Genomic DNA, 21,884 nt, shown 5'->3' with positions numbered 1-21,884 from the left:
GATAACATTCAGAGAAAAATTTCTACACACTAAATTTTTAATATGTCAATAGGTGTGAATTGATTCAGTGGTCTGAGAATTCAGCTCATGCCCATCTTCTCATCCAGGATAGCATATGGTCTGAGAATATACAAAGTGAAAAAGAGAACAAAAATTGTAACAGCTACCAATCATTTCAGCTCAAACACAACCGAGTCCATCTTACAAATCTTGTTCCACAATTATGATGATATTTAAAACAGGTAATGCTTCTCTGGGATGTTTAAAGCTATTCAAGTACTCTTCAAAATATTTTTGTTATCTTCAACTCAAACTATGAACCTTTTTTTGGCTGCGTTCTCCATTTCTACCATTTTCTTACCAGACACTGATCACAGTTCTTTCCCATCACCAGACGTTTACAGAAGCAATTCCCTGTTACATCATTACATGGCGTTCCTCCTGGATGTGTTCCCAGATGGTTACAGATACATGCTACGTGACCAAAGGGGAAAAAAAAAACATGCCTCAACAATATTCTCCATTTTACAACAAAAATCAGTGATCTAGAAATATTCAAAATAATTGGTTATTAGGGTTTCAACTGTTACCTGCCTGCGTCTCACAAGAAGAATGAACGTCCAGAGGAAAAATCTGGTAGATATCGGAATAAGGCAAGTCTTTAAATGGGTTCTTACCAATACAGCCCACAGTAGGTAGAAGGCTGTTTAAATATGCAAATCAGTATACTGTTTGTAGGACTGATTATAATTTAAATGTTCAGATGAGCAGAGGACATTGCCCCATTTATACTAGGTGTTGGGCAGCCTATTCCTAAAAGGAGTTGCTGGAGGCTTCTCAAGTAAAGGCGAGCTTTCTTTTGTTTATGTTTAAGATTTTTGAGAGGCCAGGGGCAACATTGCCACTTCTTTTTGGTCTCCGCCCCTCCTCCATTCTCACCTGTACCTGACAGCCCAGTCTGTGCAGAAGCCAAATAAATGAATGAAACCTGCATGGTGCCCATAGATTGCTAGTAATATTCAAATCAAACCTGAACCTTAAGATGGTTCAGGTTTCCTGACCATGACCTTGAACAGATAATGATCACCAGGCCACCACCAACCCCCTCCGGCCCCACAACAACCTGCAAAAAAGTGTTGCCTAGGTCAGAAAGCTAATTTTGTTTCTTTAAAGCTTTTTACTTCGATATTTACTGCTCTATCCATTTCTTTCTATAACCCTGATCCCCTCGTTTTCCTGTACTAACTTTCACAAGGGAATATAGAAGACAAAATGCCAGCACAGGGGAAGTAAACACGACATCTGGAAAATGCTGAGAAAAATCCTGATAAGTGGATCTGGAAGTCGTTAACAGAGCATGAGAAGGATGTCTGTATAAATTCAAAGTACGCAAAAAGGATGATTTTCAGCTATTACTTGATTAGAACACAAATGAGTTTTTTGGGCAAGAAATGTTTGGGCTCTTTCTCTGCTGGCAAGCTAACTTTAAGATATTCAATTTTTTAATGAAAGGGTCTGCTCTTGAAACATTAAATTGCTCTGTCCTATCCATGCATGTTGACTGACCTGAATGCTTCCAGTTCTTTTCCCAGATTTCCAGCATCGGCACAGTTTTGCTTTTAAAATATTTATTTTTGAGATGGTTGCATTGATTGTGCTAAAGTGGCAATGCTGCCTCTGGCCCCACAAAAAAAAATCTTAAACAAGACAAATAAATGGCTTGCCTTTGCTTGGGAAGCCTCCAGTAGCCCCTCTTAGGCTTAGGCAGTCTAACACCCAGTATAACTGGGACAAGAATTTATTGCATGTCCTCTGCTCGTCTGTACAGTAAAATTATAATCAGAGACCTGAACTGGAGCACCATTTGAGAGAAGATGCCTTAGGAAGCAGGGGCACAGGGAGAAGGTCCCAAACCAAGAAGTGGGGCAGAAAGAGGTCCTAGAAGATAGTCCCAGGCAGGGACAAAGATAGGGATCAGCGATAGATCACACTGAGTAAAGATAAATGACAGGGACAGAGAAAAAGGCTCCAAGTTAAAGAAAGAGCTGTGAGGAGCAGACTTGTAGGAGAAACCCAGAAGACTAGAGGGGGCAACCAAAGATTGGTGACTCTGTGCTGCAGGTGGCAAGGGCAAAGGTAGCCTTCTGGAGCTGTGGTGACCTGCTTGGCACAGCTGAAGATCTGAAAGTGTGATTGGAAGGTGAAGTGTGCTTGCACTCGGCAATCCATGGGAAAGGAATCTCAGAAGGTGAGATTGAAAGTCTGCAGGTGGATTCCTGGAGCCATACAATTGGGAGAGACTTTTGGAAAATTCCAAGGCAGGTCCTTCAAGCATGGAGTTTGGAAACTCTTGTGAGAAAGACAAACTTTCAGGGAGACCAGCTTGCTCACGGTGTGACAAGATCTGTGTGGGTTGTTGAGAAATCCATAGAATCTGCTTTGGTCGCATTTGTCATGTCCTTTGGAGTGTGGTGTGTGAGACCACAGATTGCCAGTTGATTCACATATACCACATACTTCCCCTAAATATACTTATTCTATGTGATATAGATAGATACGGTAAATTGTTTTATCTTTCTGAATGTGTATGTGTCTGTAAAGATATAGCAGCGAGGGAATAGTGAATATTTGAAACTGTGTTTTTGTTTGTATTGAGATCATTCCAACCTTTATGTCTGGTGCAATATTGCTCATTTTTCTTGTTCAATAAATGTTTTATTCTGTGTGTTTAAAATTCATCAGCAGACTCCTGTGAATTTGTTCAGTAACTTTCCTCCATGGTTTCAAAAGAAAAGTTAGGACTATCAAGCCAGGTTTCACTCTGGAATTTGACTTGTCCAGTTTATCTGAAGGGATTATAACATTTAGAAATCTGCCAGCAACATTTGACTAAGCTGGTTGAAAATAAAATTAAACACGTAATTTTTATTTTTTTTAAACTGATGAACAGATAATTCTACACAGATCCATCTTCACACAATGAAATATTACTGAGGTGAAACTACAGCCCTTGTAAGCAAATTTCTGCAAAGTAGAATTCAGAGCAGGGGAGTAGAAAGATCAAAACTTAATTAAGTACACAACTTAATTAAGTACACAAGTTATTTAACTTAAGTACACAAAGAAAGATCAATTTCAAAAATAGTCATCTACTTACGTTGACATCCCAATGGGTCATCTGCACTTAGTCCAAAGAAACCCTCTTTGCAGAGATCACAGCGCTCACCCTCAATGTTTAGCTTGCAACGACACTGTCCCGCAATGAGATTAGCTGTTAAATCAGTGTGGCTGTCACAGATTCCACCATTTAATGATCCAGCAGGGTCACAGTTACAAGCTGCATTAGCAGGAGATTAAAGTAATTATATCTCAAAGGCATATTTAATTGAGTTTCATTTATTTAAACAAACACTTTCAATTCATTCATTTTCCACTTGATGTATATTTTTACCTTGACCATTGTTCACAAGAATGAATTTGAGTTAATGACAATATATAAACTATTGCTTGGTTCAGTTATGAATTGTCAGAAAAATTATGTAGTTTTCTTTATTCTTTCATGGGATGTGGGTATTGCTCATAAGGCCAGCACTTATTGCCCATCCCTAATAGCCCTTGAACTGAGTGGTTTGATAGGGCATTTCAGAAGGCAGTTAAGAGTCAACCACATTGCTGTGGGTCTGGAGTCAGTTGTAGGCCAGACCAGGATAAGGATGGCAGATTTCTTTCCCTAAAGGACATTATTGAACCAGATGGGTTTTTGCAGCAATCGATAATAGTTTCATGATCACCATTACTGAGAATAGCTTTATTCCAGATTTACTAAATGAATTCAAATTCCACCAGCTGTCATGGTGGGATTTGAACCCATTTCCCCAGAGAAGTAACGTGGGCCTCAGGTTACTAGTCCAGTGATATTACCATTACATCAGTTTCCCCTCAGTTCTAATTATAATGAATATATTTGGTCACATCACATTGAAAGCTTCTTTTTGTACATGGTGTACTCTTGATTCAGAATTATTTAATTCAAAATACTGAACAATTCAAATTTCTTTAGTGCAAATACAACAGTGAATTTATTAGGAATGTTGCCTTAATAAAATGAAAACCTTGAAATACACATTCCATTTCAAACTCCTAAAGTTCCCAAAAGAGGAGCAAACAGACGAGAGTCATTCATTTCTTTCATAGATCTTGGTGTATCAAATAGCAGTACTTACGTTCACAGATATCACTGGCACGAATACTTCGTTCTGGATGCTGGTAGTAGAAAGGTTTGCATTGTTCACAGTGCTGTCCCATAGTATTATTCCGACAGCCATCACAAACACCACCACTAACATTACCAGATGCTTTATATACAGCCATGTCAAAGTGACATTTATCAGCATGTCCATTGCAGCTACATCCTGAAATTTAAAATATATAAAACACAAGTTTAACATATCCATTGCTAGTAGTATGAATTAGAATCATACACATTAAAACACACAAAAATTCAATGCACATGTAAAGGATAAATAGTCCCACCCATTTAAATGCTGGTCTCTAGCAACTAATTAGTGCATGCAGACATTCTGAAGGAGGATGTTATATTTCAGCTATGCATAGCTTACCAGCACCTGCAGGTTTACAAGTGAGAGCATTTTTATTTTGTCTGATTACACTCCTTTGAAGTGCCTTGGGACATTTTATTGCATTTATACATTGCCTTTAAGGTAAGACTGACAACCAGATTTTGGTAGGTTCAGTTCTCTTTCATAGTAAAATCAGTGTAAAAGTGGTTTTACAGAGGATAGGTGACTCTAGCCAGAACACTGAACTTACATTCTGTAGCTCGTGCACTTTAGGGGGCAGTAATGTGAGAGGATGAGATCAAAGGGTTGAATAACCTCGATATCCACCTGCTTTCTCACTGTAAAAGTAGTTGAACATTCTTGCCCCCAGAAAATATAACTTTGTTGTCCATTCAGTACTTAGTTTTTCCATTTCCTTGATGGGGTACGACTACAAGAGATACTGGCAGCATTCTGATATGTCACCCAAGTCGCCTTTATTCATTTGCAAGCCTCAACAGTAAATGTTAGCAAGATATATGACGGCAAAGCCTCCAAGTCCAATGCAGTCTTCATAAGCATACTTCCAGCAGAGGTTGCTGGATAGTAATTGGGAGCAGGAACTAAATGCGACAAAGCATTGCATTATTTTGCTTCAAAACTGCAAAATCTCATCTTATTCACAGGAAATTTCAAAGGGACAATTACATTAGAAATTTAGAGAACCCTTGTTAACTGTCTTCTGAAATTTTTTTTTAATCATCTGAGAAATGAAATAATACACAAATCTATTTGGGAGATAGCTTTGTTTCAAAGGGGTTGTTTTGGGTGAATTAGATGGCTGGTTAATTGCCAACAATAAGCAATTTCTCACATTCAATAATATTGAATAAAAGCAAAATACTATGGATGTTGGAGATCTGAAAAAAAAACCAGAAAGTGCTGGAAAAATTCAGCAGGTCTGGCAACATCTGTGGAAAGAGAAACAGAGTTAATATTTCGAGTCTGATATGACCCTTCTTCAGGATACTGCATGTTGTTATAAAGAGGAATGGCTTGTGAGCTTGCATTATAGCTATACTTTTGGACAATGTATCTGACTTCAAGTTAGGTGTCCAAAGCAACCGAATCCCATCAATTAAATCATGTAGTACCCACCTAAAAGGTAAAACTGAATGTGTCAGATGCTTTTCTGAGATAATTTCATTGATTTGGCTATCAACACATACCTACTTGAGAATGGCACAAATGCTAAGATTTTCCTATTCAGCAGTCACCTAGTTTCAATAGAATAGTGGAGGAGCGAGCATTCACGCTACATTCATTAAAATCTCAGTTAAAACATACTGAAAGGACTCAAGTTTGAACACTACTATATTCAAGACAGTTGCAAGCATTGCATAAGTCAAACAATATTTGCTGTATTGATTTTTCTTCTCTGTAATTATCAACCTTGTAACCAAAATTTGACAACTTGTTTGATCATAAAGAAACCCATAAAAATGGTGCCAAAATGTGATATTTTCGATCAGAGTGCACAGACATAAAGGATGGCAAGCCATACAATCACCAGTGTTAAATACCATGATAAAAAGGTCAACTGCATGGCATATTGCACTCATTTGTGGCATACATATAGGTTCATGGTTTGGATCACAAGAAATGAGAGTGCCTGCCAGTGGAACCTGCATTTCCTGTGAACATTAACAGCAGAAAGTCTGAACCACAATAGGAAGCATGTTTGCTTCTTCTCTCAGTAATCTATGGGCTTGGCAGTTGATTATAACCAACTCTACAGTTACTTTAGCTGCGGTTGGTGAACTGAGGTTGGTACCGATTGAACCAAGACCTTTTTGGTACGTATTCAAGGCAAAATTGAGCTATTGGGAAATGCTGATATTTTGTATTTTAAAGATAAAGAAAGCTACAAATATATGCTGCACACAGAAAGCAGGTCCAAAAATGAAGGCATTCATCAAGTTTTAAATATTTTGACTTAAAACTCACTTTGGCATGCATTGCTGTTGCGTCCTTCAGCAGGTTTCCAAGGCGCATTGTGGTGGAAATCCTGACATAGCTCACAGTTTAAACCTTTAGTGTTGTGTCGACATACACACCGACCATGTACCTGAAAAACAAATGTCAAAAATTTATTTGATTTCCTGTTATTTTTATAATATTTTGTACCACAGAAAAGTTGTCAACATTGCTGCCACATTTACTTCAGTTTGCTTTTAACACAAGTTCACCACAAACCTGATAATTTATTAGAATCATTTAATGTTCTAAACTAATGTTTTTAAAGGCACAGAAACAGTTTGAGTGACAAACACTTCAAAACTTTTGCAGCTCTCCCAGTTAAAAGAGGCACAAGTACTGAACTACTTATTCTCCATTTAACTCAAAATCAGACGCCCAATTCCTGTACACATTCATACATTTGTACCTATAAACACTCTCCACAAACTTAGTGCCAGTACTTTGAAACAAAATTATTCCCCAAGGATTCAAAAGCAAATTTTAATGTATTAGAAACAGTATGTACTTGTATGATCTGGGATGCCATTAATCAACTATACACTAGAGGCATATTTGGCAGGAAAGGGGCAATTTCATCACTATTTTTCCATATCAATTTCTAAAATGTACAGCAAGTTACTTTTCTTCTTCATCTGTAATGAAACATTGGAGAAGAAATGCAGTGCCTTAGGTTGATCAAAGTTGAATATTAAGCATTTCTACACTTCCATCAATTATTTTGCCTGGAAACTGAATCAGTGCATATTTAATAAAACATTTCAGTGATGCCAAGTACCAAGTCAAATGTCTGCATAGATCAAATTTCATTCAATCTCCCATTAGCAAGAGCTTTTAGAACAATGTGGTGCAGACTAAAGCACTACTCTGTACAGCAGTGAGATACAAACATCCTACTTTAAGTCACAGCACTAAATTAATGATCTCAAAACAGCTGGGTAACAGGAATCAGAGGCACCAAGAGGGAAATTAGAATTTTTCCCCCCTACATCACTCTTACAAATATCCTATCAGCTGGCTCAGGCTATCACTGAATGTCTCAAAGCAGGTTTGTTGCCACTTCTATCTTGCAGCTGGGATAAAACCCAAGAGAGGGGAAAAGATTAAAAAAAAACAGCAAGTAAAAATGGTATTAATAAAATTAGCACAATGTGCCTTAAGAAAACTAAACGTGTCCAGACTGCAATCTGACCACTATAGCAGGAAATTGAGAAACTCCTACAGTTGCTGAGAGTTTGTGAACTCAGTTTTGTCTTAAGACTCAGAACAGGAAATGGCACAGCCAGGTCAAGGAAACTTTTCATCTGGGTTCAATTAAGCTCTGATGGAAGCACCAAACTTCACTGTGGAAGAGGCACAATCTCAATTCAAGGCTTGAAACAAAGTTTGTGACTTTCCACGTTTTGTAGTAGTCAGGTTCAACACTGCAAAAATATATTTTATTACCGTAATGTTGAATACAGAAGCCAATGCAGTTAAAATTATTTAATTTCAACACAAAAGTTGAAAATACATGTCTTGTTTACTTAATTCACAATTGTACTCACCTTCCCGTCCACATCTTGGTCATCAGAATCATGAACAGGAGCACACTCACTGGCGTGTCCATAGCAGAAACAGTTGCCCCGAACTACCATGTCATAGATAGCGTAGTAATATTTTTCTTTGATTTCCATTCGCGAGTCTAGCAAATTGTCACCCAGGGTATGGAGCTTGGTAAACTTTATCCTCAGGTTTGTTATCTTCAGCATATCTTCAAAATAAAATATGAAATTAAAATCCTTCCATTGAGATCAGGGTATCTCTGAAAACAGTAAAATGGTTACTTTCCTCAATACACATACAAGATTTTACTAGCCTACATCCATTAATTATTCTTCAATTCCACTGTATTGTAAGGCTAATTATAAGCTAAAAAGTATAACATACTGCTATGTCAATTTTAATACTCCTGAAAAGTGCCTTATGACAAATCAATGGAAGGTTCAGAAATTGAAATAACTTCTCTGCTCAATGTGAATACAGCATTAGAAGTTCCAGCAAATTTAATGCAAAGATACTGCAATCAAATAGCTAAGTATCTTTCCTAAGTTAATGAGCTGACATCTCTTACATAATCTGCAATACAAAGAGTATGTAAGATTGACAAATGAGTCAGACAAATCCTATACTCATTTAAATAAAATCAATTCCAAAATCTATTTCAGCTGTAAAAACTAGACAACTGAGATAAAAACAATATTGCAGACTTCTTCCGGAACATCACAAGCCAAATAAAAATAAAGTTGGAGCAACCCACCCCCCTGCCACATGTAGATCAAGAACAGAGGAAAAATTGTTGTACATGGTAAAAATTCCACTTAAGTACAGAGTGCAGCAAGTGTAGTCCCTTACTTGCTAGTTTCTGAACCAGAGAAAGTTCACTCATTGATCAGGAATACACCAGGTTGGGTTTAAATATAAATCTGGGTGGACCTGTTGTTCATTTTTATTGAGTCCATATTCAAATCTAATTTTTTGTCAAATTCAGTGAAGGGGGGGAAATACTTTGTTCACAAAAATAGTATAATTATTTTCCAGATTATCATTGTTATTTCATCTGGGCTATAACAGTAACAGACGAAACTGAGCGAGAGCTGGAAGTTTAAGAGATTGAAGAAAAATCTAAGTTTTCCAGCCCCCTTCTAAAAGTAACATCCTGAAGAGGAACATCCTACACTCCTTTATTGTAATCAGGTTATATTCAAGTCAACAGGAAGCATGTTGGCCAGACAGGAAACTATGATTAATACAAATCTATTTACCCAGTTATTACCATCAGTATAGAAACACAATTACCGGAAAAACAATTACAACAGAAAATATTTAGAGGTCCATGTTAGTATTGGCGGTAATAGATTAAATCAATGTGCTGCTGTATAAATAGTCGACAGCAATTAGAGAAAATGTGTGAAGTTTACAGAAATGTTTAGCTTTTATTAAAAGAATTAAGTTGTAGTGGCGTAAACTAGTAACAATTACTTTGTATTCTTCGGCTATAAGGATCTTCAATTTTAAAGGCTGGGTCCAACACCCGGTAGATAACCTAAAGACAGACAAGATAAGTTTAACAGAAAACACAAATGACAATGTGTGCGCATCAGACAAGCTTGGTTAATTTACGAGCCACGATAATATTTATCTATAGGTCGTTGAAAGGGTTTTGGACCGAAATATTATTTTAAATTGTATTTTAATACTTATATTTGCATTATTTTAAGCCAGGTGGAAAGCCCAGATCAACAGCTCTGTTTACTACCAAACATCTGTCACAAACCTCTCCTTCAGTAGAAGGTTCAATATCAGAGTACCGAGAGTCACAGATAATGTCATCCACTTTCTTCAATGATCCTGTTGGAATGCCTGGAAAGGATGACTCACAGTCATAAGCGTAATATCGATAGACCTGCCAGCTCTCTCCGAAATCAGAAGATCGCTCTATCATCATAGCGGCTGGACGAAAAGTCTGGAGAAAAAAGACATTTTAATTTTTTCAAAAAAAGTGATTGATTTAGCCAAATATGTATTAATAACTTGCACATGGGAAAAGAGACATAGGGACAGGAGCCAGTCACTTCAACCTTTTCAGCCATTCAATTAGATCATGGGTGATCTCAACTCCAATCAGCCACCTTTGACCCTTTTCCCTGATACCCTTATCTAACAAAGTTCTGGCGATTGGACTTGAAAGTTTTAATTCACCCAGCATCCACAGCACATTGGGAGAAGATTTCATATTTTCATCCTGTGCGTTAAAAACTACTTCTTGATTTTACTTCTGAAAGGCCCAGCTCTAATTTTAAGATTTTTCCCTCTTGTTCTGGAATTTCCCCACAGGGAAAATGTTTCTCTGTATCTACTATATCAAATTCTCCTATTATAAACACATTTAGATCATCTCTCAACTTTCTAAAGTGGAGGGGATACAAGTTAAGCATATGCAACATAATTTAACCATTACCACCCCTAGAAATAAGGCAGCAAGGCAATGCATGAAGAACTTGAACAACTCTAAAATTGAAACTGTCAGTGATTAAAAAGTCATTGTTGTTATCTAAGGAATGTTATGGAACCGCTAGCCATTACAATTTTTTTTGCTGTAAAAGTACCATAGATCGTGGTGTATGAGGCAGCTCGGTGCGTAAAATGACCTTATTTTTTCTATGCTGAAATGCATGTACAGGCCGCTACTTGGTGTAGTTTTTATGTTAATTCAATGTGCACACTGTCAATTGATTCGAAAGCAGGAACATGAGCTTTTATGGAGATACATGGGCATTGCTTAGTCAAATACAGATCAATGGTGCCCTATGTTGTTTTTCTATTGATAAATTATAATCGAGAAGGGGAAAATGCTCAAATCTTTGCATTAGGATTTAATATATGTTTGGTATATCTATCATTTCCTTTGCTGGGTGCAGTCAGATGGATGGGAAGTGATTTCTTTTGGCACAAATGTCTATTGCAAGGCACTAGAACAAACTGGCTTTATCAAATAAAGTATTAACAATATTCTTCCACCTCAAAAAAAAGTTTGGCTTTACCACTTTCCCAGGTGTACAATTTTTGTAGGAATGTATAAGAGTTGGGGGTGATGGAGGAGTGGACCAGGGTGCCCCGGAGGGAACGGCCCCAATGGAGTGCTGACGGGGGTGTGGTGAAGATGTGTTTGGCAATGGCATCATGCTGGAGTTGGTGGAAATGGAGGAGGCTGATCGTTTTGAAAGCAGAGGTTGACGAGGTGAAAAGTGAGGACAGATCATGGTTCTGGGAGGGGAAGGAGAAGGGGTGAGGGCAGAAGTGTGGGAGATGGGTCAGACACAGTTGAGGGCCCTAATAACTGTATGGGGGCGGGGGGGGGGAAAGAGACCTCATTTAAGGAAAAAGGAAGATATGTCAGCAGCGCCGTTTTGGAAGGGGCACCAATGGAACAGATGTGACGGAGGGGGAGGAACTGAGAATGAGATGGAGTTCTTACACGAAGCAGGGTGTGAGGAGCTGTAGTCGAGGTAGCTGTGGGAGCCAATGGCTTGTAACGAATATAGGTGGACAGTCTATGACAAGAAATGGAGACAGAGAGATCAAGGAAGGGAAGTGCCGGAGGTGGATCACATGAAGGAGAGAGCGAGAGAGCGAGAGAGCGAGAGAGAGAGAGAGAGAGAGAGAGAGAGAGAGAGAGAGAGAGAGAGAGAGAGAGAGAGAGAGAGAGAGAGAGAGAGAGAGGGAGAGAGGTGGAAATTGGAAGCAAAATTGTTAAAGTTTTCCAGGTCTAGGCGAGACCATGAAGCGGCACCAACATAGACATCAATGTACCGAAAGAAGAGTTGTGGGAGGGGGCCTGAGTAGGACTGGAACAAGGAATGGTCCACATACCCCACAAAACGACAGGCATAACTGGGGGCCATGTAGGTACCCAAGCCACACCCTATATTTGGAGGAAGTGGGACAAGTTAAAGGAGAAATTATTCAGTGAGAGTGAGAGAGTTTAGTCAGGCGGAGAGGAGTGGTGGTGGATGGGGATTGTTCGAGCCTCTGTTCATGGAAGAAGCGGAGAGCCCTCAGGCCATCTTGGTGGGATACAGAGGTGCAGAGGGATTGGAAGAGGAGGCAGTTAGGGCCAACAAACTGAAAATTGTTGATATGACGTAGGGCATCAGGGGAATCATGAGCGTAGGTGGGAAGATATTGGACAAGGGGAGAGAGAATGGAGTCAAGAGAAGAAGAAAAGAGTTCCATGGGCTAGGAACAGGCTGACACAATGGGTCTACCAGGACAGTCCTGTTTGAAAATTTTGGGAAGGAGGTAGAAGCAGGCTGTGTGAAGTTGGAAGCTGAGGAGGGAAGTTCTCCAGGGGAGTTGAGGTCAGTGACAGTCCTGGAAACAATGGCTTGATGTTCGGTGGTGGGGTCATGGTCCAGGAGAAGGCAGGAAGTTTGGGGGCCAGGAGTTTGTGTGTGTGTGTGTGTGTGTGTGTGTGTGTGGGGGGGGGGGGGGGTGGTGGAGTGGAGGAGAGAGGAGGAAACAGACTCCTGCCCAAAGAAGTGAGCATTGAGACAAAGCTGATGGAAAGAGAGAGTTAATTGAGTTGGGGTCATAAGGGGATGAAATTGAGCTCTTCGCTGAGTACAGAGCATTCAGCATCAGAGGGGCGAAGGAAATACGTGGCAAGGAGTGAGATAAGAAGAAGGGATGGGGTCAGAGGGACAGGAAGGAGTGGAGGGTCCCAGATGGGCATTGGTATCAATAAGTTGTTGAAGCTTGCATTCCTTAACACCTGAAAAGGAAGAGGCAGTGCTTCACTTGCACCTCCTTCTATTTGGTCTACTGTATTCGCTGCTCCCAACATGGTCTCCTCTACATCTAAACGCAGACTGGGTGACCTTTTTGCAGAACACTTTCGCTCAGTCCGCAAGCATGACCCAGACCTTCCTGCTCTCATACCCACATGTCTGTCCTTGGTGTGCTGCAAATGTTCCACTGAAGCCCAACGCAAACTGGAGGAACAGCACCTCATCTTCCAGCTGGTTGCCTTACAGCCTTCCGGACTTAACACTGTGTTCATCAGCTTCAGACCATGAACTCTCTCCTCCTCCTTGGCCGCTTTTTAATCTATTTATTTATTTATTTGTTCATTTTTTAAAAAATCCTTTTTCCCCCCAAACAGTGTCTTTATGTTTCGCTTTCAGATTGCTGACCCTTGTTCTGCTATTAACACCTTCTGCTATCCTACCTTTATGCCACTACCAGCACCTTCTTTACTCTTCACCACTACCCTGAACACTCCTTTTTGTCTTGTGTCCATGACATCTTTGTCAATCTCTCCTTAGCTGTCACCTATCCCTGACCTTCTATCTCATTCCACCTGCTCCACCACCTCTTAAACATTATAAAATCCATCACATTTCTATTTCTCTTTAGCTCTGAAGTCATATGGACTTGAAACATTAACTTTGTTGGTCTCTCCACAGATGCTGCCAGACCTGAGTTTTTTCAGCATTTTGCATTATTATAAAAGAAAACTGCTATTCAGTTATAATTTAGTAAATTGATTATAATTTAATAAATGGAGTTATAACTTAAAGGATGTTTTAAACATCAGAATACCTTAATCCAAAAACTGTCCAGTGCATGGGGGTGAAAGCTTTGATTAGTATTTTTCCAAAAGAAAGACTTGCATTTATATGGCGCCTTACGCAACCTCAGGATCTCGCAAAGTGCTTTACAGCCAATGAAATAGTTTTGAAGTTGGGTCGCTGTTGCAACAGGAATCACATTAGCCAAATTGCACATAAACTCCTATAATCAGTAGGGTGATAATCAACATCACGAAGGACAGGTTGAGGAATAAATATTGACCAGGCAGCATGGCAACTCCCCTGCTCTTCGTCAAAATAGTGTGCAATCTTTTACATCTACCTGACAGCCTCAATTTGACATCTCATCTGAGATGGCATTCCTAACAATGTAGCTCTCCCTCAGTACTGCATGCCAGCTTTGGACTTGAACTCATTCACCTCTGACACTAGAGGTGAGAGTGCTACCAAGAGAGCCCTGGGCAATAGTCTGCTTTTGGGCAGACTGGCCTAGTGTGCAAAAGTAAATTGGCTCTGCTGATATAGTAAATTCTACACATTTACAAACAACTATTGCTTCAAGGAAGAATTATTAATACCACACAATCAAAAATTGGAGATTGGAGAGATGGCAGTAAATGAATTTTTCCTCGCTAAATGGATACTGTTTGCTTCTAATCTACTATGTTAACAATGATTACAAACATCCTTGCATTTCTTTAGAAAGATCCAGAAACACAGCAACAATTAAGGCAATTCTCAACTCTCATCCCAGTAACAGATTTTTCTCTCTGTGACATACAACTTCATCAAGTAGCAAGGCTGTTTAGAAACTTCTGCAGATCACCTCTCTTGGGGAAACTTGCAGCAGACCAGCCCGTGTGAAATTTGGTTCCGTATATTTCGAGGACCACCTATGCCAAATTTGCAACATCCAATGTGCCCACAGGAAGACCAGAAGCGGTGCAGTTGAAGAAGCACTAACAACGGCAACATGAACTGCAGTTCTGTGGGCATCCATGCCAATCAACCACAGAACTCACCAATTACGAGAGGATCCACTGAAGTTGATGTAAGGATATTGTGAGATTAGTCAAAAAGAAAAGGGAAGCATTCGTAAGGGCTAGAAGGCTGGGAACAGATGACGCCCATGGAGAATATAAAGAAATTAGGAAGAAACTTAAACAAGGAGTCAGGAGGGCTAAAAGGGGTCATGGAAAGTCATTGGCAACCAGGATTAAGGAAAATCCTAAGGCCTTTTATACATATGTAAAAAGCAAGAGGGTGGCCAGGGAAAGGGTAGGCCCACTCAGGGACAGAGGTGGGAATCTGTGCGTGGAGCCAGAAGAAATGGGAGAGATACTAAATGAGTACTTCTCATCAGTATTCACCAAAGAGAAGGACTTAGTGGTCGATTTGTCTAGGGAAGAGTGTGTAGATAGCCTGAATCATGTTGAGATCAAAAAAGAGGTGCTAGGCGTCTTGAAGAATATTAAGGTGGATAAGTCCCCAGGGCCAGATAAGATCTACCCCAGAGTACTGAGGGAGGCAAGGGAGGAGATTGCTGGGGCCTTGACAGGAATCTGTATCCTCACTGGCTACGGGTGAGGTCCCAGAGGACTGGAGAATGGCCAATGTTGTTCCATTGTTTAGGAAGGGTAGCAGGGATAATCCAGAAAATTACAGGCCAGTGAGCCTTACGTCAATGATAGGGTAATTATTGGAGAAGATTTTTCGTAACAGGATTTACTACCATTTGGAAGCAAATGGGCATATTAGTGAGAGGCAGCATGGTTTTGTGAAGGGGAGGTCATGTCTCATTAACTTGATTGAGTTTTTCGAGGAAGTGACAAAGATGATTGACGATGGAAGGGCAGTGGATGTTACCTACATGGATTTCAGTAAGGCCTTTGACAAGGTCCTTCATGGCACACTGGTACAGAAGGTAAAGCCGCACAGGTCAGCGGTGAGCTGGCAAGATGGATACAGAATTGGCTTGGTCATAGAAGACAGAGGATAGCAGTGGAAGGGTGCTTTTCTGAATGGAGAGCTGTGAGAAGTGGTGTTCCGCAGGGATCAGTGCTGGGGCCTTTGCTGTTTGTAGTGTTTGTAAATGATTTGGAGGAAAATGTAACTGGGCTAATTAGTAAGTTTGCAGACGACACTAAGCTTGGAGGAGTTGCAGATAGTGAAGAGGATTGTCAAAGGATAGAACGGGATATAGATCGGTTGGAGACTTGGGCGGAGAAATGGCAGATGGAGTTTAATCCGGACAAATGTGAGGTAATGCATTTTGGAAGGTCTAAACAGATAGGAATTATACAGTAAATGGCAGAACCCTTAAGTGCATTGACAGGCAGAGGGATATTGGTGTACAGATCCACAGGTCATTGAAAGTGGCAACACAAGTGAATAAGGTAGCCAGGAAGGCACATGACATGCTTGCCTTCATCGACCGGGGTAATGAGTATAAAAGCTGGGAAGTCATATAGAACCTTGGTTAGGTCACACTTGGAATATTGCATGCAATTCTGGTCACCACATTACCAGAAGGATATGGAGTCATTGGTGAGGGTGCAGAGGAGGTTTACCAGGATGCTGCCTGGTCTGGAGGTTATTAGCTATGAGGAGAGGTTGGAGAAACTCTGATTGTTCTCACTACAGTGACGGAGATTGAGGGGCGACTTGATAGAAGTTTACAAAATTATGAGTGGCATGGACAGAGTAGATAGTCAGAAGCTTTTTCCCGAGGGTGGAAGAGTCAATTAATAGGGGACATAGATTTAAGGTGAGAGGAGAAAACTTTAGGGGAAACATGCAGGGCAAGTATTTTACGCAGAGGGTACTGAGTGTCTGGAATTCGCTGCCAGAAGTGGTGGTGGAAGCAGGTACGATAGCCATGTTTGAGAGGCAGCTTGACAAATACATGAATAGGATGGGAATAGAAGGATATGGATCCCGAAAGTGCAAAATGTTTTATTGTGACAGTCAATATGATCGGCGCAGGCTTGGAGGTCCGAAGGGCCTGTTCCTGTGCTGTACTTTTCTTTGTTCTTTGTTCTTAATCATTTACAGCTTGACCACGACAAGGGTAACTAAGACTGAGCAATAAAAGCTTTGCCAGTTACATCCTGAGAACAAAATTTTAAAAATGCATAGTTGATGGCATTCAAGCATCAAGTAAGAAAGATTAACTCAAGTCCAACTTGCTATTGATTTAGATTTCCTACAGTAGGTGAACTAATTCCTCCAAATTATCGCCTCAACAGCACTTTCACTCCTTGATTATTGATTGACAAATTAAAATCAGAACTGTTAAAACCATTCCTAATGCTTCTCAGGTGGCTGCGTATACAGCAGTCTTCATGGGGACACTATCTCCAAATACAGGACAGTCTGTGCCAGGTAGTTAGAAATCAAACATACATTATACATTTAAATTTAAAAGGCAAATTCAATATTCCTGCAATGGGAGTTTTATTAAAAGAAGCTAGATATGTGAATGTCAGATGATCCAAATGGTGAGCAAGAAGTAGCTTTTCTAAAAGCTTTGTAAAACCTTAGTAAAATTCACAAGCCCTTAATAGGAGCTTCAATATTTTCACCACCCAAAGGAGCAATAACTCTCACAAACAAAATGCACAAGAGCAATTACAGGTCTGGAAACTTACATTTGAATGGCTAGTTAAACTTAGTGACTCACTTCATTCCAATAAAATTGTACTATATAAAAATAAATAAATGATGAGCCTTTCAACAACTTAAGCACTTGTAAATAACTAACTTTTTACCTTGAAGGTCATAATGAGGTGGGTAAAATGGAATTCAGCTTCCAGATTCAATTGAAGGGAAACATTTTCCACACCTGCGGAAGGAAAACAAATTTTAAACGGAAAAAAAGAGAAAGCCCATTACAACAGTTTGAACAGTTTTACTATGTTTAAGTAGTAAAACAGGAAACAAATTACATAGCAATTACACTACAGACACAGGCCATTTAACCCAGTTGGTCTATATTGTGTTTTTATAATGATATAAAAGGCATCACTCATAAGGGATTGGAGTAAACATGTTGTGGGCTCATTTATTAAGACTAGGCACAAAAGAATATTTATGCAAAGGCAGAAAGCTTGAAGACATCAGCAGCAGAGCTGAGAGTGCTGTGTTCTGCTCACTGGCCAAAGCAAAACCGGGACTGGATTGCATGACACACTTCCCTTCTAGTGACGGCATGCTGCTATCCCTCCAAGGCATATTACAACGGTTTATATTGGTGTTTATACTCCACCCCTACAAATAAATTTACAGAAACCAATAACTTCAGTCATAACACTAAAAACAAATGATTAATAAAATATTTGGAAATAAGTGAGAAGTGAGCAGGGTAAAGTAACAAGGTGGCAGAATCTAAAAGAACCACAATTTGTGCACAAGTAATTTGCCATGATCTTTTCAGAAGCACTGATGTCAAGGTTTTATAGAAACAGAAATTCCTTGGAGCGTGCCAAGAATGTCTCCAACAAATCCCTGGACTTTTACATCTGTATATCTGTGTTCCAGAGGAGCAAACATTGTGATCATGGTCACAATTGAACACATTGAGTTTCTGTGTCAGGTTCCATCCTCTGTTGGTGGGTGAAGTTCTGGGTTTTCATCATAGGATCAATGAGCAACAGAAGAAGATGGTATTTTGAAAAGAGCACAGCATTAAAGAAATTGTTAAACTAATGTAATGTAATTGTATAATTTATTTGCAACCAATTCTACTAAGATTTTGAGGCAGAGTAAGGTATAAAAAGTTAGCAAAAAATATGCAAGAAAATATGAAAATTATAAGAAATTTGGCTACTAGCTTTTGTCTTTAAGCAAAATGCTTTCTTTTGGTAGTGTTTGTGCACAGTAAGCATTACCTTGGCTAATATGACAAAGACAAATGATGAATGAGTAGTGCAAGAGCACATGACTCCCCCTCCCCCCCACCAAAAAGGGGACTAGCTTTGAAAAGATGACTGACTCAAAGGAATCCAAAGGGTTTATCCCAGAATGCAAAGAAAAATTGGGGGCCAGGACAGTAACTTTAGGACCTTGCTAGATAAAGGAGTTTAGATGGGTTGAATGGCTTTCCTCATCCATAACTTCCAATCTTACTGGCAACACAATTGCACAAATCAGCTGGTTTGTTATTCTGCATGAGCAGACAAGCAAAGATATCTTATCCAGCACCCATATTTGAAATAATGTTGTCACTAGAGTCAATACGTGTGGCGGGTCACATTATCATGCTATGACCTTGCCCCCAAAGCATGTTGCTTGCAACACAAACAACATATTTACTGGCCCCAAAACTAGAAAGTCATCTAGATTGTTAGTCATGCACAAAATCCATGGTATGGGTGCTAATGGCTTAGACAAACATCAACGCTACTCAATTTAGAGTCCTATGGGCCAACAAGTCATTCCCAGTGGACCTAAGCAGTTCAGACTTACGTTTCCAAATAAAGTTCTATCATGGCCATTATTAACTTATTGGATCAAATTCATGTTCAAAAGTTATCCAATTTAGTTTTCATCGTCATCTGAACTAATTCTCATTTGCACAGTAAACTGAATGATCTAAAGTATTTGGGCTGTTATAACTTATACTTTTGAGAATGTTTCAGTTGAGAAAATTTAGTTTTGAAGAATGAAACCATAAATGTTAGTGCAGAAAGAGGTCATTCAGCCTATTGTGCCTGTGCCAGCTAAAAAAAAAGCCACTAATTTTAATCCCACTTTCCAGCACCTGATCTATAGCCTTGCAGGTTACAGCACTTCAAATGCAGATCCAGCTACCTTTTAAAAGAGTTGAGCGCTGTGAATTCCAGACACCCACCACCCCCTGGACGAAAAGGTTATTCCATATGTCCCCTCTAATCCTTCTACCAACCTTAAATCTATGTCCCTGGTAACTGACATCTCAGCTAGGGGAAACAAGTCTTTCCTGTCTACCCTTTCCAAGGAAAACAACCCTAAGCCTATCCAATCTCTCCTCGTAGCTGCAATTTTCAACCCTGGCAATATTCTTGAAAATCTCCTCTCTCCAGGGCAATTATGTCCCTCTGTAATGTGGTGACCGGAACTGTACACAAAATTCCAGCTGTGGCCTAACCAGCCTTTTATACAGTTCCAGCATTTCATCCCTGCTTCTGTATTCAATACTTCATCCAATAAAAGAAAGCATTCCATAAGTTTTCTTGACCACCTTGTCCACATGTCCTACCTTCAAGGACCTGTGGACATGCACTCCAAGGTCCCTCAACCTTCTCAATAACTTCCCATTTATTGAGTATTCCCTTGCTTTGTCTGCCCTCTCCAAATGCATTACCTCACACTTTTCTGGATTGAATTCCATTTGCCACTTCTCCGCGCACTCAACCAAACCATTGGTATCATTCTGGAGTCAACAGCTATCCTTTTCACTATCAACTACACAGCCAATTTTTAGGTCATCTGCAAATTTCCCAATCATATCTCCCACATTTAAGTCAAAAACATTAATATATACAACAAACAGCAAGGGCCCCAATGTGAACACCATTGGAAACCGTTTTCCATTTGCAAAAACATCAACAATTGTCTTTTGTTTCCTGTCACTGAGCCAATTCTGGATCCAACCTGCCACCTTCCCCTATGTCCCACGAAATCTCACTTTCCTGACCAATCTGCTATATGGGACCTCATCAAATGCCTTACTGAAATCCATGCAGACAACATTCATTCACTACTCTCATCAATCCTCCTGGGTACTTCCTCAAAAAATTCTATTAAGTTAGTAAGACACGATCTTCCCTTAACAAAACCATGCCGACCATCGCTGATCAATCCGTATCTGTGACATTTATCCCATCTCTCAGAATTGTCTCCAATAATTTGCCCGTCACCAAAGTCAGACTGACTGGCCTATAATTTTCTGGCCTATCCCTTGCACCCTTTTTAAACGATGGTACAACGTTCACCGACCTCCAACCCTCTGGTACCTCGCCTATATCTAATGAGAATTGGAAAATGATCCTCGGAGCATCCACTATTTCCTCCCTGGTATCCTTCAACAATCTGGGATACAATCCATTTGGCTCTGGTGATTTATCCACCCTCAAGGATGCCAGACCCTCCAGTATTTCCTCCCTCACTATGCTTATTGTTTCTAATATTTCACACTCTTCCTCTTTAACTAGAATGGCTGCATCATCCCTTTCCTTCGTGAAAGCAGAGTCAAAGTACTCATTCAGAACTTTGCCCACATCTTCTGCGTCAACCCACAAGTTACCATGTACATCTCTTATAGGCCCTACTTTTTCCTTAGTTATTCCCTTGCTCTTAAAGTACTGGTAAAACATCTTAAGATTTTCTTTGACTTTACCTGCCAATATTTTTTCTTATCCTCTCTTTGTTTTCGTAATTTCATGTCTACACTGTGCCCGTAGAATCTCACCTTCGAATGCCTCAATGATTTGACACAGTTTTGCCTTCTAATAGCTGTATCCATCCACTTTCGCCAGCTCATCATTTTGTAAAACTTGACTTCCCCCAATTCGGAACTTTTACTCCTGTTCTATTTTTGCCCTTTTCCATAATGAAGCTAAATCTAACTATATTATGGTCACTATGTCCAAAATGGTCCCCCACTTGTTACTTCATCCACTTGCCCAGCTTAATTTCCTAAGACTAAATCTAGAACTGTGCCCCCTCTCTTTGGGACGGTTATTTGCTGGCTAAAAAAGTTCTCCTGAATGCAGTTCAAAAATTCTGTGCCCTTTGCACTGTTCGTATCCCAACTGATATTAGGGTAGTTGAAGTCCCTAATGATTACTGCCTTATTGTTTTTGCACTCAGAAATTTGTCTACATATGACCTTCCAATAATTGGGGGTCTCTTATACACACCTAGCAGTGTGGCTGCCCCTTTTTTTATTTGAGCTCAACCCATAGGGCCTCATTTGATGCTTATCTAGTATACCATTCTTCCTCACAGCTGTAATTGATTCTTTAACCAATAATGCTACACCCCCACCTTTTTTTTAATCCCCACCCTATCCTGCCTGAAAACACTATCCAGGGGTATTGAACTGCCATTTTTGCCCCTCCCTAAACCAAGTTTCCATTGTACCGATGATATAATGCTGCCATGTATCTGTGCC

General features: G+C 39.8%; 1 protein-coding gene across 2 annotated transcripts in view; it reads right to left on the bottom strand.

Annotated features, from left to right (window-relative positions):
• Nucleotides 1-21,884, bottom strand: part of lamb1a (laminin, beta 1a) — a 91,349-nt gene that overhangs the window by 57,481 nt on the left and 11,984 nt on the right. The window contains exons 4-11 of one of the 2 annotated variants that reach the window (XM_041203628.1): nucleotides 17,500-17,573; nucleotides 9,913-10,101; nucleotides 9,618-9,681; nucleotides 8,144-8,349; nucleotides 6,567-6,687; nucleotides 4,224-4,412; nucleotides 3,158-3,337; nucleotides 362-474 (exon numbers count right to left, since the gene is read on the bottom strand). In XM_041203628.1, the coding sequence (XP_041059562.1) occupies nucleotides 362-474; nucleotides 3,158-3,337; nucleotides 4,224-4,412; nucleotides 6,567-6,687; nucleotides 8,144-8,349; nucleotides 9,618-9,681; nucleotides 9,913-10,101; nucleotides 17,500-17,573 (1,136 nt within the window). Of the gene's footprint in view, nucleotides 1-361; nucleotides 475-3,157; nucleotides 3,338-4,223; nucleotides 4,413-6,566; nucleotides 6,688-7,596; nucleotides 7,629-8,143; nucleotides 8,350-9,617; nucleotides 9,682-9,912; nucleotides 10,102-17,499; nucleotides 17,574-21,884 lie in introns of those variants that run through there. The other variant, XM_041203629.1, reaches the window with a different exon arrangement.

Source organism: Carcharodon carcharias, chromosome 13 (assembly GCF_017639515.1).
Source record: "Carcharodon carcharias isolate sCarCar2 chromosome 13, sCarCar2.pri, whole genome shotgun sequence".
NCBI classification, from domain to species: domain Eukaryota; kingdom Metazoa; phylum Chordata; class Chondrichthyes; order Lamniformes; family Lamnidae; genus Carcharodon; species Carcharodon carcharias.
Note: the sequence above shows the minus strand (reverse complement) of the source record. Positions and strands in the feature narration are given on the sequence as shown.